The 18,317-nt window shown below is 33.9% G+C and overlaps 1 protein-coding gene and 1 non-coding gene across 2 annotated transcripts in view; both read right to left on the reverse strand.

Annotated features, from left to right (window-relative positions):
• Positions 1–7,362: 7,362 nt before the first annotated feature.
• Positions 7,363–18,317, reverse strand: part of LOC126769510 (dopamine D2-like receptor) — a 58,161-nt gene continuing 47,206 nt past the window's right edge. Inside the window, exons 6-8 of the mRNA XM_050488368.1 lie at positions 18,103–18,270; positions 7,922–8,100; positions 7,363–7,574 (exon numbers count right to left, since the gene is read on the reverse strand). Coding sequence (XP_050344325.1) covers positions 7,363–7,574; positions 7,922–8,100; positions 18,103–18,270 — 559 coding nt within the window. The remainder of the gene's footprint in view (positions 7,575–7,921; positions 8,101–18,102; positions 18,271–18,317) is intronic.
• Trnap-agg (transfer RNA proline (anticodon AGG)) lies at positions 13,509–13,580 on the reverse strand. Its single transcript has one exon. It is a non-coding gene; the product is annotated as a tRNA-Pro (tRNA).

Consider the following 18,317-nt stretch of genomic DNA (forward strand, 5'->3'; position numbering starts at 1 on the left):
TGATACGAAACACTGTTGTGTTTCAAGCGCAATCGAGTTTTTATTCTTCTTTTTCTAACGCACGCGATCCGCGCTGTAGAAAGAGTGAGATAGCGGCTTCAACATAATTAATTGAAAAAGACTAGAAACACAACAAACGTCATTTTCTTATTGCAATATTATTGCAAAGGAAAAAGTCGCTAATGAAATTCTGCTTCAAATGTTATGACTTGAAAACTGTTATGGATTATTAAAAACTAACAATCTATTTCACAATGTCGCGTAATCGTTTAAGATAGCGTAGTTTATTTATATTTGGGCGTGACATATGCAAACACATTATATAGCGCCATCTCTTAGCTATTCCTTAAAACAGAAGCTGCGGAATCATAAAAGTGGTTCATATTTATGTAAGCCACCTGACATTTTAACATTGTATTACGATTAAATTCATACGAGTAAAATTTATTTAAAATTGGTGGAAATATTACACATTATTAAGAAAGTCTTGTATGAACTTGTATTTGATCGCATTTGTTGTTAGTACTATTATGATTAGATATTTTTTTATTAGAGGGATTTTTATGCAGTTCATATTGTTTTCTGTAGATGGCGTTACTAGTTTCATTGTGTTTTTAAAGTTGTTACGATAAACACATTGTTTTCTTTTATGAGAGAAATATTTATTCAAGTGCGTTTTATGTGGTTATATATATATTAAAATACACCCAAAATTCATCTAGTCAACTTTTCTTATACTTTACTTATAACTTATTTAAATAAATAACATCGTGACGTGTATAAATTACTACACGTTTCTATAAATGATCTAATCACAATTGACATTACTTAATCTAAAACTAATATTCTTCACAAATTGTTTGTATTGAACTTAATATATTTTAATAGAGCAAAAAACATAACTAGTATATTAAATAATAGCTATAATTACTGATTTCAAAAGTTCTAACATAAATTATTTTTAAAATGTTTATATAGATAAGTGTTATTTTAAGCATGAGGCTTTTGAGTTTTTGTAATTTTATATCAAATTAAAATTATAAAGTGCAATAACTGTTATATAGTAATTTCAAGTTATATTAAAATTGTGTTAAATAGGTAATATTATACATATGGCTCAGGAGCGTTGAAAATAACAAAATAATTTAATGCCGCTTGATTAATTATTATTTTAAGTAATTCCTCTTGGGTAATAAGCTTAAAAAGCACGCGACATCGATCCATTAGTAATAAGTTGGTGAGACAAGCTTTCATCAAATTTATTTCATGTAAAGAAAAAAATTCAAAAAATATTTACATTCCGTACACAGTTTTGCACTTTAAGTAATCTTTTTTTTATGTAAGGGAGGTAAACGAGCAGGGGACAACGGACCTGCAACACCCCAGGGCTTGCAGGTGCGTTGCTGGCTTTTAAGGAATGAGTAGCTCTTTTCTTAAGATTTCTATGTCATATTGTTTCGGATAAGTCGCCTGCGATAAGCGGTTCCACAGAGTGGTCGTGCGAGGCAGAAAATGCCTTAAAAATCGCGCTATTGTGATGACGAAAGTCGAGTTATCGAGATGGTATGGGTGGAATTTAGAATTTCGAGGCGATGTCCGGTGGTGAAATTCAGCGGCCGTGACTAATTTAAACAATTCCTAAGAACATTAAAAAAATAACTATCTGACAGGTATGTTTTCATGGTTGAACTGCCTAAACTATTGAACCGATTTTGATGCAATTTAGTATGAAGCAAGCCCACTCGATGTTTACTAATAAAAAGCAGATGAAGCCGTAGGCGAAAACAAGTAATACATAATTATAATAATAATAGTTGATTGCATTAACAATAGCGAAACCTCTAGCTTATAACAACACAGTTAGAAAAAAAAGTTTAGTAATTTTATGTCCCTCTTAAGATATTATATTTGCATACAATAACCGCCGATAGAATACAATTGAATCGCAATCATATTAATTTTAAATGATGTACATAGAACAATTATAAAATTTAATATTTTTATACTTCATACCAGAACAATAAAATAAGTATGCTCAGTAAACTTTTTTTTAATGTTGCACTTAGCTGGTTTCATAGACAAAAACACTCACACAGGACGTTCTTTTTATGTTTAGAAGTTTATGGAACTATTTATAACTAGCTACTAGCTACTAGATACACACATTCGCTTTTCTCTTTTATTTTATAACAAGAAATCTCTCAAACAAAATGTATATATTGTTTTTTATAAATCGTAGCAGCTTTCGCTAGATTGCAATTGTTACATCTTTCTAACAAACTTTTTCTTAATTTCCTATATTAGTATAGTAGGTGCCTCGTTGGTCTAGTGGCTTGATGTAAGGCCGCAGATCCGGAGGTCCTGGGTTCAATGGTCAGGCCAATAAAAAGTTATAGGGTTTTTCTGTCAGAAAATTCTCAGTAGGAGTCCGGAGTCTGGAAGTTGGAAGTGTGTACACTCCCGTGTCTCGGAAAGCACGTTAAGCCGTTGGTCTTGCGCCTGAACTCTTTACGGTCGTGTTGGATTGCCGTCTCATCGGATTATGAGAGCTAGGGAATAAAGAGTGCACCTGTGTTTGCGCCCACACATGTGCACTATAATATTTCCTGCGTCGTTAGCTAATCTCTCTTGAGATTGGCCGCCGTGGCCAAAATCGGTCTGGAGGATATTATTATGTATGTTGATAAATCTTCAATTTCATTTTAAACTAGTATGCAACTAGTTGCAACCAGTTTAGATGCGATTGCTAATACAATATAGTATACTAAATATTATTATTTGTTATAGAACAAGGATGCTTGACTTTTACTAACCCAAAATACAAACACCGAATTGGAGCTACCAGACCAACGGGGCATATGATTTACTATGATCGCAAACGGAATTGGATTTTACTGAAAGACAATGCCCTTTGATTGAGTTCAATTAGAATTAAAGAGCTCGTTTCCAGTGCTTCCGGGGCTTATAAAGTTTTGTTCGCCTTTCATTATTAAAATTCTATGAAGAAATCACGTCGAGCACGTCTATTTGGTTTCATTTGTTCTTATAATTGCATTTCTAAAGACGATTTCGTCTACTAGATAGACGGAGTAAATTATTGGCTTCAATGAAAATAGCTTTTTAAAAAAGAGGAGTCAAAAATCAATTATAAAATGAATGTATAAAAATAACGTATTTTAAATACCAAATTTTTTTTTTAATATATATTAAGTTTCCAAAGTAATTTCATGTAATAATTTGGTTTATCATTTGGCTGCACGTTGAGGATGAAACCACAACGTTGGTTGGTTCGGTGGTTATAAAATAAATAAAATTACATATAAATTTAATTGAAATATTACAATGACTTTCATAAAATGACTATTATTGGCCTTCGTCAAATTTCGTCGGGCCCTTTGTCACCTATGTCATACAACGGTGTTTAAAGACGAAGGTTTCAACGCGTCTTACTGGTCTAGTTCTAGTTTTGTTGGGTATTCAAATGTACGAGAAAAAGAACCTGTATTTTATTTCTTTATTGAAACAAATAAAATTTAGTAAACTAGTTGTATTAACGCCAAAATATTAGCAAAAATGTAGTTCAATCATCTCGACATAAATGGTTTTTAATTCCCTCGCAAAAATTTCACACCCACGTCATATTCAAAATGAATTTACTGACTGTTACTTAATTTGTGAGTGAACCGAGACGGCGCTGGGATAAGAACATGTGATTCAGAACCGACGATTGCGAGTTCAAATCCGGGCAAGCATCACTCATTCATGTGCTTAAATTGTGCTCATTAATTATGTCGTGTACGATGGTAGAGCACACTGTGGAAAAAACTGCTTGTTTTCGAAATCAAGTCACATCTGTATCAACTTATGCATATTATAGGAGAAGCGTGGTAAAAACCTCATCCCCAAAAAAAAGAGGAGACCTCTGTTCAGCAGAGAAACTATTTCACTGACTTATACTTACCTTTCTTTAGGGTCGCTTAATAGTTAATATTATACACATCTACATATATATCACCAAAGCAATCGCTTTGTACTCAGTTCTGTAAAAGTCGGTAAAAATATTACAAAGTAGCATTTTATCTCTGATTCACTAAAACCCGTATAAGAGGCTTGCTTTGACGTTGCATGCAATTTAAGTAATAAACGGCAAAAATACCTAAAAGCAGAAACTTCTCAAATTAGCTGCAGTAGCTCGGCGTTTTGGTATAGACAAAGCCCATTTTGTGTAGTCTTTGAGCAATGCTTAAAACGTGAAGAATTTACGTCATGCCAAACAGTTGATTGATTGGATCAAGAGCTCGATTTGATTTGAACGAAGTAAGGGAACAAATATATCGCATATTTTGTAATCAAAACGAAATCCCTTTATTCAATATAGAAGCAATACACTTATTGATTGTCAAAAAACTTATACTGTCGGTTCGTAAAAGAAAATAACCTGACCGGAGAAAGACCGGCGATAGAAAATTCAACGGTGTTTTAATTTTTTTTTTGCAGATTTTGTGAATGCATACAGTTCAAAAAACGATGTGATGCAAGCTTACACTCCAGTTACGCTTGTGATAATTTTTTAAAAGGATTGTTTGTACATGTATTATTAACATTTCTTAGGTTGGAAACAAATATAATAATAATGTTTATGTAGTGACTTACCTTTATTTAATTTTTGTATACATTTGTTCGTGATTTCATAGGAAAAATTTGCACATTTAGAAAAAAGGTTGTATATGATATTAAAAAATTAACCCTCATATTTCAACATCAATTATATTTTTCGAATTATACATTTATACATTTATTACTTATCACTAAATCTTTAAGGTTTTCTTAATTAAATACATTTATTTAAAATATTTACATTTAGTTAAAAGAATTGAAGACTAAAGGAATTAAATAAAACATCTTAAAATTTATTTTAAAGCTTTTTAACGAGTATTTCACAACCGTTAACGAAAACAATAATAAGGTAAAGGGTGATAACTAACTTATTCTAAGTCTTAAATGACTAATTATTATTAAGTAATTTACACGGAAAGTTAATTGTAAAGGAGCAGTCACACTGGATATGGGTTATGGGTGTGAGTCTATTATCTTCGCTATCCTTTAACGTTCCGTAACCGCTTCAATTGTTTTTAGAGAGGCCCAACTTCACGGGTATCGATACTTATCATTTAGATTTTTTTTTTAATTTTTACATAATCAAGTTTATTAACCAAAATAGGGTTGGATTCAAAAAATATTAATCGAGGAATATATAAAACTTAGTGTATACTCTATCTAAATAAAGATCAGGTACTGGGTAGCCTATATGGGTTAAGTTAAGAACTCTTTTTAAGGAGTTTTAAGGATAATCATTCTATTCCCAAAGGATAAATAGTCAAAAGAAATAAAGCATGAGTTAGTAAATTAAATATGAAATATATATTTTATTGTCACTTATATATACCAATCCTTATGATCCAAATGCTGATAAAATTGCTCTTATGCCTGTAATTACACTCGCTCACTTACCCTGCAACCTGGAACTCTGCAATATGAAGTATAACTATTTTAATTTAGAATTATGTAGATGGTAAGTTGGAGACGTCTGGATATCATATTCAAGATCTGGCTGTCTGTCTGTGACTGCTGCCAGGGTTGCCAAAGAATAAATTAATCAATGTTTGTATTTTCATACAGTGAACTTGTTGCATCTTAAGCGATATAATAAAATAGTCATTTGTTATACATGGTTACAAATATCAAAATAAAATGTAATAAATATTACCTTTTAATAACAAGAAAAAAAAATCATAGCACTGATCTGCCATTCAGGTATAGTATGCATAACGGTGATATCTTAGTAGGTTTCCATCGTGCCTTGAATAGTACTTTAAGTAAGACAATGCGGTTATATGTATATCAGAGACAATCGGAATGATACTTCGAAATCTTAACGAAAAACGAACAACAGTGTTGATGGCATTTGTTATACGATTTTTAAGCCTATGCTAGGCTTGAAGCATGAATTGAAATGATCTAGTAGCCAGAACATAACCTAGGTACAACACTTTGTGTCTATAAAGTCATATCTTCCATTAAATAACTTTGGTTTCCTTATGGGTAAAACACCCTCACCTAATTGCAGTATATGTAATATCATAGAAGACACGTATCATGTAATAATGGAGTGTGCTCGAAACGAAGCTGATAGAATATATTTTTTACGTTTAATTAATTATTGCGGAGAGGTGGGGGCATATAACAGTGTCCTCGCTGACCCTACATCAGAACCAGCGAAAGTTTTGTACAAGCTAGTGAATGATCTTATTAAGAATGATGTAAACGATATGACATGAATGATGTAATTAAGCAATGTGAAAAGTTTAATGTTCTGTAAGCACTATGAGGGTGGCATTTTCTTAAAGAAAAAACCCTCTTTAAAATAAATGAATTAAAAAAAAAAAGTCATATCATACTCGACGGTGAAGGAAAATATGGTGAGAAAATATGATGAGAAAATCTACATGTGTCGTGAGAATGCTACATGTAAACCAGCATTGAAGCAGCGTAGTTAAATAAGCTCCAGGGTTATCCTTAAAAGAAGAGGCATCCCAACACTGGGACATTTACTGGCTGTTAATAACAGCTACTTATTAATTTCTGCATCATATATGATCAATAATAACTGTGCGACTAAGCAGAACAGCTGATAGATGTATGTATAACAAAGCTAAAGTCACACTTACGTGCTAAGTCACGCAGGTGTGGTCAGTTCGTCACAATTATATACATAAACAGTTTTCTAGTTATTATAATATAAATTTAAATATAAGCTTTACACTTTATTTTAAATTTGAACATTTTGAACTTTTATCGCTCATCCAATAAAAATACGATATAATGTTGCCAATTAAGACGCAATTATTTTTTAACGAATTGTTTGTTTTTTATCGAATCCATATTATTATCCCAGCTCTACTCATCATTAGCGAGATGTTTACAATTTACAAACATCTCATATTTAATTGCAAATGAATAATCTCCCGTATAAACGTTTCTCGCTAAAGATGATTCGCGATGAATTAACTTAATTTGTATGTACAATAGTATTATTTTTCTGAATCATTTAAACGACGTGTTTTCGTGCCTTTTAATATATCTCTTTTATATACCTTTTGATATTGCAGCGATTTCGAAGATTCTAGAATAAAATGAATCCATTGCAAGAGCGATAAAATTGACATAAAATTACAAATTACATTATAATAAGAATACAATTAAGATCGACAACCATTTCAATATTTACACTTATTTTTTAAATACACAACCGAGACATTTTTGAAATGAAATTTACGTATAAACTAAGTAAAAGTCCATGGGCTACGAACAGTGGAGGATTTTACGAAACGCTTTCCTGAACTCAGGGTTGAAGATAGTGTATATAACTGGGTTGAGGAAGGAGTTGATGTAGCCCAGCCACGTGGTGAGTATGAAGACGGTGACGCCTGGGGAGTGGTTGAAACCGAATTTGGTGCAAATCGCATCCAAGACGGAACACGTGAAGAATGGCGCCCAGCAGAATAGGAAAACGCCTGTGAATTAAGTATATTTATTTGTAATATTTGATAGTGTTTTTTATATGATTTTATTATGTACAATACACATTCACTTTTTTATTTATTAACCATATACGGTTGGGTTATCAAATGGTTTTACTAATTCTCCAAAACAGACGGAAAATATGGTAATAAAAGGTAATATAAATATATTTTGTTAGTGAATAATAAGTAGATAGTGTGATTTGGTTTTGGTTATGATGTTATTTAAAGTAAAGGTACAGTTACCTTGTACTTTAGTTCGAGCTTACGAGTTTGTACAAAGCCTAACAATTACCAGATAAAGCCCTATCATATTCAGATAGAAACAAAATATTTCTTACCAAGCACGATCGCCAATGTTTGCGTTGCCTTTTTTTCTTTCTTCGCAAATGACTTCGCTCTTAGCTTGCCCGCTCTGTTTGCTCTGAATATAGTAAATCTCGCCGCTGATGCTGCACTCCTGAATCTTCTCCTTGGCGTTGATATCAGTGAAGTATTGCTGATGCGACTCAGTTTCTTTCTGTGATAATACAAAATAAACTATACGTATTTGAATAAGGTATATATAAATTTATTTGATATTGTACCATGTCAATCAAAATAACCGTTATAGATGATAGAGGGTATCATCCCTGTAAAAAGATGGTCTATTCTAATAAAAGGAAGTCGTTCTATCTATTGAAGGAAATACTAAGTTAACATTTAATATTATATTTACAAAATGTCACACAGACTGTCTATCGCGACAGTCATGTTACATACTTGTAACATAAGTATTTAAAGTATTTACAAACATACGATTTCAAATTTTACTTTTATAATTTAATCATGTAACGTATGGATTATGTTTCGATGTATATAATTCTATTTAATAATATATGTCTAAAAAGTTTTTTATGAAATATGTGGATTGCAAGCAGCTACGTGATTTCTCGTGAGGATAATTTGAGCCATCTGTTAGAGGCCCGAGGCTGCCATCCTACCGGATATATCCGGTCTGGGCCGGATTTTGAAGGGTTTAGAGAATTCGTCGGGATTTTATTTGTGACTTAAGTTTTCTCCGGACAAAGATGTGAAAATATGTCACAGACGAAGGTCGGCTAATAATATTATTTATTTATTACTACTACGAGGCTTGACTTTCAAAATACACATATATATACATTTAAATATTTAAAAAAATATTGTATTATGATCCAATACAACATAGAGCCGGGATAATCGAGTGGTGAAAACACGTAAATCTTTGAATATTGCGGGTTTGAATCCGGGCGAGACCTGTAAAAAATCTAAAATAAAATATTTTCATGAAATTTAATTGTATGTGTAATTTTATATTATATATATGAATAAGTAGAATAGTGATCAATCAAATAAAAATAAATATATATATATATATATATGTATCACTGAACACTAATAGTCATGGTGGCCAAGAATTAAATATTTTAGTATATAATTTGGTTTCAGTCACATGACTTATTTAATTTTTTTTGTAATGAAATTAACTCTACTGTCACCTCTCCGCTTCATTGTTTTTTGTTGGCGACATTATAAATTGTAATATACGCTGGTTTTCAGCCGCGATGGCCCAGTGGTAAGAACGCGTGAATCTTAATCGAGGACCGTAGGACCCGGGCAAGCACCACTGAATTTTCATGTGCTTAATTTGTGATTTTAATTCATCTCGTGCTATAGGATGAAGGAAAACATCGTGAGGAAACCTGCATGTGTCTAGTTTCACTGAAATTCTGCCACATGTGTATTCCACCAACCCGCATTGGAGCAGCGTGGTGGAATAAGCTCCGAACCTTCTTCTCAAAAAGAGAGAGGAGGTCTTAGCCCAGCAGTGGTTTACAGGCTGTTAACTGTAATTGTAACTTTCAGTAACCGCCTTGAAAGATCTTTGGTTAATATTAATCACTTTTTTTCACGGAGTGGAAACCTGCAGAAAGGTACCTGGTCTTTTTGGGTGGACCGGGTTATCGATCTCGAGGTCGACTCTTGTCGACTAAGTCATCGGAACGGATTGAAGAGACTGTGGGATCTTCTCGATATAACGCATCCGCGGCTTATAACAACTTGAAACAACTTAGTCCAGTAAAATATAATGGATGATATTTTCCTTCGTAATTAAAATGGAAAAGCTCAAATTGCTATATTACATTATTAAATATATATTTTCCTTTTAAATTTGTAAGTATAACTATATTTTCAAAAGTAATTTAAATAAATATTTGAACTATTGTTAAAACATTTTTAAATATATAATATTTATGTAGCATTTCAACAAGCCTCGGGCTACCTCGTTTTTAATAAAAATTCATATCTTATTTATATTTTAAGCACATTTATCTTGAAATTTCAAATTAGTTTATAGTTATGTTTTAGCTTAATAATAAGTAAAGACTCATATCCAAAAATGAAGTAACAAGCCGTTTTCATATTTTATTTTTCTACAGTAACAGTAACAGTAACAGCCTGTTAATGTCCCACTGCTGGGCTAAGGCCTCCTCTCCCTTTTGAGGAGAAGGTTTGGAGCTTATTCTACCACGCTGCAATGCGTGTTGGTAGAATACACATGTGACAGAATTTCAATGAAATTAGACACATGCAGGTTTCCTCACGATGTTTTCCTTCACCGTCATGCACGAGATGAATTATAAACACAAATTAAGCACAAGAAAATTCAGTGGTGCTTGCCCGGGCTTGAACCCACGATCATAGGTTAAGATTCACGCGTTCTAACCACTAGGCCATCTCGACTGATGATATCTTAATTATAAATACATTTAATCTTTATGTTAAATTTCTTTATCTCGATCGCTAGAGCGATTCTGTAATAGCAAACTCTTAATTCACCGCTTAAAACGTTCGTGAAATGTCAGTGATATGTGACTTGAACAGAATAATTCTAACACGTAAATTAATATTTCACGGGTAAGTAATGAAGTGAGCTATTTCATAAATTGCGTTGTAGCTCAATATCTTAACCGTGATGAAAAAATAAATAGACTTGTTACTTTTGCTTGACTTTATTATTGAATTAATTTGAACATGTAACAAATAAGTAGAAAGTAGGTAACATTTAGTTGGTAGGGCTCTGGGTAAGCCCGTCTGGGTAGATACTACCCACTCATCAGATATTCTACCGCTAAATAGCAATTCTTAGTAAATTGCTGTGTGCCGGTTTTAAGGATGAGCCTGTGTAACTACCGGCTCAAGGGACATAAAATCTTAGTTGGTGGCGCATTATATAATAATAATAATATCCTGCGACATTATTCACACACGGCCATCTGATCCAAAACTAAGCAGAGCTCGTACTGTGGACACCAGATAACTGATATACTACTTTTCTTTTCTAAATACATACTTTTGTAGATAATTACACGCAGACTTAAGACAAACAGACTATTTATGCACACAAATGTCTGTCTTGGGTGGAAATCGAACCCACAACCTTCGGCGTGAAATTCAAGTATCTACCAATCATGCCAATCGGCCCGTCAGCGATGTAATGTATATATTATCTGAATGTAGATTATATTGTGAATAATCGGTTACAAAAATGCGAATATATATATATATATATATATTGAACATACATCAATTAATTTGATTAGTGCAGAAGAGTACCTATCTGAATTTAGTGCCGGATAATTACGGTAGAATCTACATTTTGAACCGTTGGTAGCTTTTAATTTAAATTAATCTTATTAATTGATAATACATAGATGCTTTACAGCACAACTTAGATGGCCCAGTGGTAAGAACGTGTGAATCTTAACCAATGATCGTAGTTTCAAACCACTGAATTATCATTTGTTTCATTGTAATTATAATTCATCTCGTGCTTTACGGTAAAGGAAAACATCGTGAGGAAACCTGCATGTGTCTAATTTCACTGAAATTCTGCCACATGTGTATTCCACCAACTCGCATTTGAGCAGCGTGGTGGAATAAGCTCCGAACCTTCTTCTCAAAAAGGGAGAGGAGGCCTCAGCCGAGCAGTGGGACATTCACAGCCTATTACGTTTACGTTTATAAGTGCGTTAATGAATACTATATTTTTGACTTAGTTGTTTGTAGACAATTATCATTAAACTAATTAATAACTTTACTCGATGCACAAAGGACTAGTAATAACATGACGCACTTACGGCTCTTAGTGGAGGAGTAATGGAGTGAGAAAGTCGGATTAAGGTGGTCGTCCCAAGTATGCAGCTTCATATAGCACAGCATTAGTTATATAAAGATTTTTTAATATAAGAAAAATAAAAAAGAGTAAAATAAATATAAACTTATTAATCGAAGAACATTATCTTAAATCAGGAGCGCACTGTGGCGCTATGTTCGATCTAGGTAATAAAATCATGAACAATTATTAAGAGATATTCTATCACAAAACATTGTATATAAATTCTAAAGATATTTTTCTTTTTGCTGTTTGACGTATTGCAATGTTGGATTTGATATGACGTCACTTGACAGATGAAACTAACGATACCAAATTAGTCAAAATATGTTAATTAGTTGAATGGGAACAGATGAAGGTACTAGAAAATGTGGTACGGCTTTCCGTTCTCTCGTCCGAATTTTCCTTCTTATCTCACCTCACCTTCCGTGAATTTATTTCTATAATATTACGCAGAGTTACATTCATACATAAATAGACTGCTAAAATAATATCATATCAATCCTTTTTGTTTTACTCGGGATATGTCATAAATAAATTCAGTTTTTATTTGTTTTCATATATATATATCTTTGAGTAATATATTTTTACTGTTACGTCAGCTTTAGGTCGACTAATAGAAGGGATAAAAGCGAATCCGTCCATCCGGCATTATGAGGAGTAATCTGGTCCCTCTCGAGGCAAAAGATATTTTATACAAAATTATTGACGTGAACTTTAGAATCGTCATCTCAATAGGCTTTTTTAAGATCTTTTGAATCATCATATTTAAAGATTAAATTTTATATAAAGTTCCAAATGCCAAATCTGTAAGAAATTTCATTAAACTCAGTAGTTACGCTTTTATATTTAGTAATTATTTAATTAATATAATTATTTATTTATTTAATAAGCACACTAACAATATACATATGATGACATATGTATATCGATTACAAGTGTATACAATATGCACGAAGTATGGCGTCAACATGTTTTTTTTTTAAATTAAATTATATAATAATTGTTTGCAATTAAATGTAATCTGTCGTATACATGATTAATTTTAAGTGATTTTATATAACTTGACATATTTTTCATTCTGCTTGTATATATGCAATGATTTTTTATTAAGGTGTGCCTTTTGATCTTTTAATGTATTGCTTGTTATTGTAAACTTATTGGTTTATATATTTGTATTCATATATATAGAGATATATATATGAATACAAATATATAAACCAATACCAAACTTATTGGTTTATATATTTGTATTCATATATATAGAGATATATATGATATGTTAAATAGTTCCCTCCACTGAATGAGAGGAGTCGGTTCACTGTTCACTTCGTGCTAAAGGACGCTTATACGAGGTTGAGTTTTCATACAATTTCATCGGACGAGCCATTTTTTGCTTTGATTCCACGCGTTCGTAATTTAATTGATAACAGTGTTTATTTTCTCAGCGTGAATTTATATATTATGCTTTGCTGTACATATATGTATGTATATTGTAAATTATAACTATGTTTAAAATACATCATTTACATTATTAAAGTATAATTTATCTCTGAAGAAGATTTCATTTTAGATAATAAAAAATTATTGTTCTTATGTACATTGTTATATACTATATTATTGTAAAAACTATTTTATGCATATGTTATATTTAAAAAATTCTAAATATAATAATTTATTTGAACATGTTTAATTATGAAGATCGCTAATAAAAAAAATATAAAAAATTTGGGCTCGTCCGGGATTTGAACCCGGGACCTCTCGCACCCTAAGCGAAAATCATACCCCTAGACCAACGAGCCGCTTGTACGATGTGATGAAAAAAAAAAACACGATCGTAAGCCTTTTACTTTTCAATTTCAATGTTATATATCACGTAGCTTTATTGCGTATATATATGTGGATAAATAAGCTTGGAGACGTTTTTGAGTTTATTGTAGTGTAAATGAAGAAATGTTTGTTTATATATTTATTGTATCGAAGAGTAAAAGTAATTTCAGGGTAAAGACGAGGCCTTAGTTACATACATATTTTCATATTAAAATTAAAAAAAATATAAAAAGGATTTATTTGTTTATTTATTTGCTGACGGTACACTACTACAAACGTAAAAACGTCTACAAGCTGCTATGTTGTAAGTTATTAGCAATTCTCTGCGGTTTTACTCATGTTAAAGTTGTATTATACATTGAATATTGTAACCCTAAAAATTTTAATTTTTCAATATTTTAATTTTATTAAAATATTGTATTTATTTTACATAATCTAACCGGTTTATAAAATAAATTACGGTTATCGAATCGGCATTCATTATTTCGACATTTATTATCTATGCTATTTGAGATATGGCAGCACTACGTTGTTCGCCCTCTCTCACACTCCTGAGGGAATGTTTATTTTTCTTTAATTTTATATATACTTTGTATATAGCATTACAAAGTAATATAATATTTTTCGGTGGACTCAACCGAGGAATTGTTGCTGATTTGGAGCTGTTGGAGGCTCTGCTGTTTTATGGACGAGAGGCTGCTTGTCCCGTGGCCTGCTGTTGCTGCTGGTGCTATTTGCTGCTTCGCATTGCTTTTATTTGTTTGCTCGCTCCTTGTGACACTGCGTTCAGGGTTTGCACTATCCCGTTTATTTATTTATTTAAGTCTTTCAGTTAATTTTTACCGATGCCAACTCACCTACAACTAACTTATAATATTTTATTGTATTAATGTTAACTTAATTGACCAGATACTGTCAACGGCCGACCCTCTGATTTTGAAGTTGTAAATTTTATAATTAAAATTTTATAATCTCCGACGCTTCAATACCCGTGCCATCAAGGCTGCGATTGAGCAAAATCGGGGATCGAAAGTGTTCGCTCGCAAGTTTGGGAGGCCGCGTCTGACAAAACTTAAAACTGAAAATGGTGGGGTCGTTACCTCTAGGCCTGAGATTGTCGGAGAAGTAGAGAGGTTTTATGGGCAGTTGTTCTATTCAAGATCGGATAAACCCGTGGGAATCAGTATTGATGACCAGCGCGCCCCTCTTATGCGCCATTTCTCCGAGGAGCTCCCGGTCGTTGACCAAGGTGAGATTAGGGCGGCTCTAGAACAGCTTAAAAACAACAAAGCCCCGGGAGATGACGGAATCACAACAGAGTTGCTTAAGGCAGGTGGGACTCCGGTCCTGAAAGAGCTAGCAAGCTTTAATTCCGTCATCCAACATGGCAAGACCCCGGCAACGTGGAGCGGGAGTGAGGTGGTACTGTTTTTCAAGAAAGGTGATAAAACCCTCTTGAAAAAGTACAGACCAATCTCCCTCCTGAGTCACGTGTATAAGCTGTTCTCAAGAGTCGTCACGAACCGTCTCGCCAGACGACTTGACGAGTTCCAGCCCCCAGAGCAAGCCGGCTTTCGATCAGGCTACAGCACCGTGGACCACATCCATACTGTTCGGCAGATTTTACAGAAGACAGAAGAGTACAATCAGCCGCTGTGTATGGCATTTGTGGACTACGAGAAAGCCTTCGACTCCATCGAAACCTGGGCAGTGCTCGACTCATTGCAGAGATGTCATATCGACTGGAGATATATCGAGGTACTGAGATGTCTGTATAACGCCGCTACAATGACTGTCCACATCCAGGACTGTAAGACGAAGGCGATCCAACTACGCAGAGGGGTGAGACAGGGGGATGTAATATCCCCGAAACTGTTCACCAACGCGTTGGAAGACGTTTTCAAGACGCTGGATTGGACTGAGTATGGAGTCAATGTAAACGGCGAGTACATCTCACACCTTCGATTTGCCGACGATATCGTCATCATAGCAGAGTCTTCCCGGTGTGTCGGTCTCGGTATAAACTTGGATAAGACCAAGGTCATGTTCAATAGGCATGTCGTGCCGGGACCGATATACGTCGAGGGGAAACCTCTCGAAGTTGTTAGTGAATATACCTACCTAGGACAGATAATACAAGTCGGTAGGAACAACTTCGAGAAGGAAGCCGATCGAAGAATGCGCTTGGGATGGGCAGCATTTGGCAACCTTCATCAAGTCCTCCAGTCGTCTATACCGCAATGTTTGAAGACGAAAGTCTTCAACCAATGCGTCTTACCTGCCATGACATACGGTGCCGAAACGTGGACACTAACTGCGGGACTAGTCCACAAATTCGAAGTCGCTCAGCGTGCTATGGAGCGAGCCATGCTCGGAGTATCTTTGAAGGATAAGATCAGAAATGAGATTATCCGGAAAAGAACCGGAGTCACCGACATAGCTTGCGAAATTAGCAGGCTGAAGTGGCAGTGGGCTGGTCACGTATTTCGTAGGACCGATGGCCGTTGGAGCAGACGAGTCCTAGAGTGGAGACCGCGAATCGGCAAGCGCAGCGTAGGGCGCCCTCCAGCCAGGTGGACCGACGACCTTAAGAAGGTGGCGGGCACCAACTGGATGCGGAAGGCGGAGGACAGGGAGCTTTGGCGCACCTTGGGAGAGGCCTATGTTTAGCAGTGGACAACGATTGGCTGTTGATTGAATCTTTATGATGAGTTTTAATAATGTAACGGTCTTGGTGGAACGAACCCCGTACACACAAGAGAACCTCGTGACAATATTAAAAATAAAACATAAAATATAACGATGGTTAGCAAAATAACACTTTTTATATCGACATATCGATTAAAAGATCGGCAAAGTTTCGAAAAAACTGTACTGAATTAAATAAATAAAAACTATGATAATCTTTGCATATAAAATTATTTTAATCCGTAATATTTACCCATTTTGAGGAGTATCCCATATATATAGACAAAAAAAAAAACAAAATTTAACTGTCACGAGGCGTCCGGCAAATGCGAAACGTCAAAATTAATGGTTAATGAAGTGAAAACAATAAAAAAAAATTATAATAAAATAAAACCAGACGATAGAAAAAATCGCGCTCCAAACGGTAGGAAATAAGAAACATTAGTGATATTTTTATCTGGAAACAATTTAATATTTATCATATAATATGTAGACAACTTACAAATATATCTTAATTTAATACACAGACAGTCATTTTCAAATTATAGCCATAGTTATTTACCGTACCTGGTAAGGGCAACACAACAATAAATTTTACAGTATTACAATACATCATAACAATGGTAAGCGATTCTTACGGAAAGGTGGCGTACGACTAATCCTATCACATCCCCTACAAAACTTATCCAAAATTCTCTGGACGAAGCTGATGTGACTGGTATTAATAAGAACTGATATTACGAACTCAGTACATGAAACATTTATTATACTTACCTGCTTGCAATATAGTCATGTCTTTTATATTCTATTCTTATTGTAGTCGAGTGTCATTCCAAAAGTCTACTTATCTTGATTAAAATCTCTTTGCTTCCATTCACGCCTACGTTACGTCTTAGATTACATATTCTCAGTCATAAGTGCAGCATTAGCGATAATAATTAGAGTACCAAGCACTGATATACATCGTTGCTATGGTAACTAGATCAGTATACGGCGAGCGAGCATTTCAGTATAGCAGAATATGTCTAGCTTAATGCATGCAAACTTGACGTCAATTAAGCTACATATAAGTTGTTTTAGGTTCAAAAATAGCTTGTAGGCTTTATAATAATACTAATATTCTGGGACATTATTCACACACGGCCATCTGATACTAAACAGAGCTTGTACTAAGGAAACCAGGCAACTGATATACTACATATACTACTTTTCTTTTGTAAATACATACTTATATAGATAATTACACCCAGATTCAGGATAAACAGTCTGTCCTGGGTGGGAATCGAACCCACAACATTCGGCGTGAAAGGCAAGTATCTACCAACCACGCAAACCGGCCCAAATATATCCCAATCTTATTTGTGCTATGTTCATTAGGCGATCAGAATCAAATAAGACAATCGACGGATTAGCAGCCATTAGTGAGTTAAATATTCAAACGTACATTTAGAATTGGATAAATAGTTATTACTAGTGTTCTCCACTCTAACTTTCCATTTTTTTATTGAAAACACTAAAGCTCCTCTATAACTATCAAAGTAAAAGAAAATCTCCTATCCTATCTATACTGATATTATAAATGCGAATGTAATTTTTAGTCTGTCTGTTTGTTTGTTACTTTCACGACTAAGCCACTGAACCGATTTAGATGATATTTGCTTTGGTACTTTTTAAACGTAACACCTGCCTCCGCCCAACAGGTGGGCGAAGTCGCGGGAGGAAATCTAGTTATCTATTATATATTTATATATAGATATCATATCGTTTTTAATCTACTTTTAAAGAATTTTATTTAGTCAAACTTACTTCAACTCTGGTTTCTTTGGAAGTTCGTCTTTCTTCTTCTCCTCCTTGATCGGAGAGGGGGGTGGCGTGTGGTCTTTATCCACGTCCATGTTAGAGGGCGCGTACCCTGAATCGTTATTTGTATTGGGATCCATCATTGGTATCGGTGACGCCAGGTTTGCCATTATCCTGAAATAACAGAGATTATAGACACAAATTCATACAATATTACACGA

This window comes from Nymphalis io, chromosome 7 (assembly GCF_905147045.1).
Source record: "Nymphalis io chromosome 7, ilAglIoxx1.1, whole genome shotgun sequence".
NCBI classification, from domain to species: Eukaryota; Metazoa; Arthropoda; class Insecta; order Lepidoptera; family Nymphalidae; genus Nymphalis; species Nymphalis io.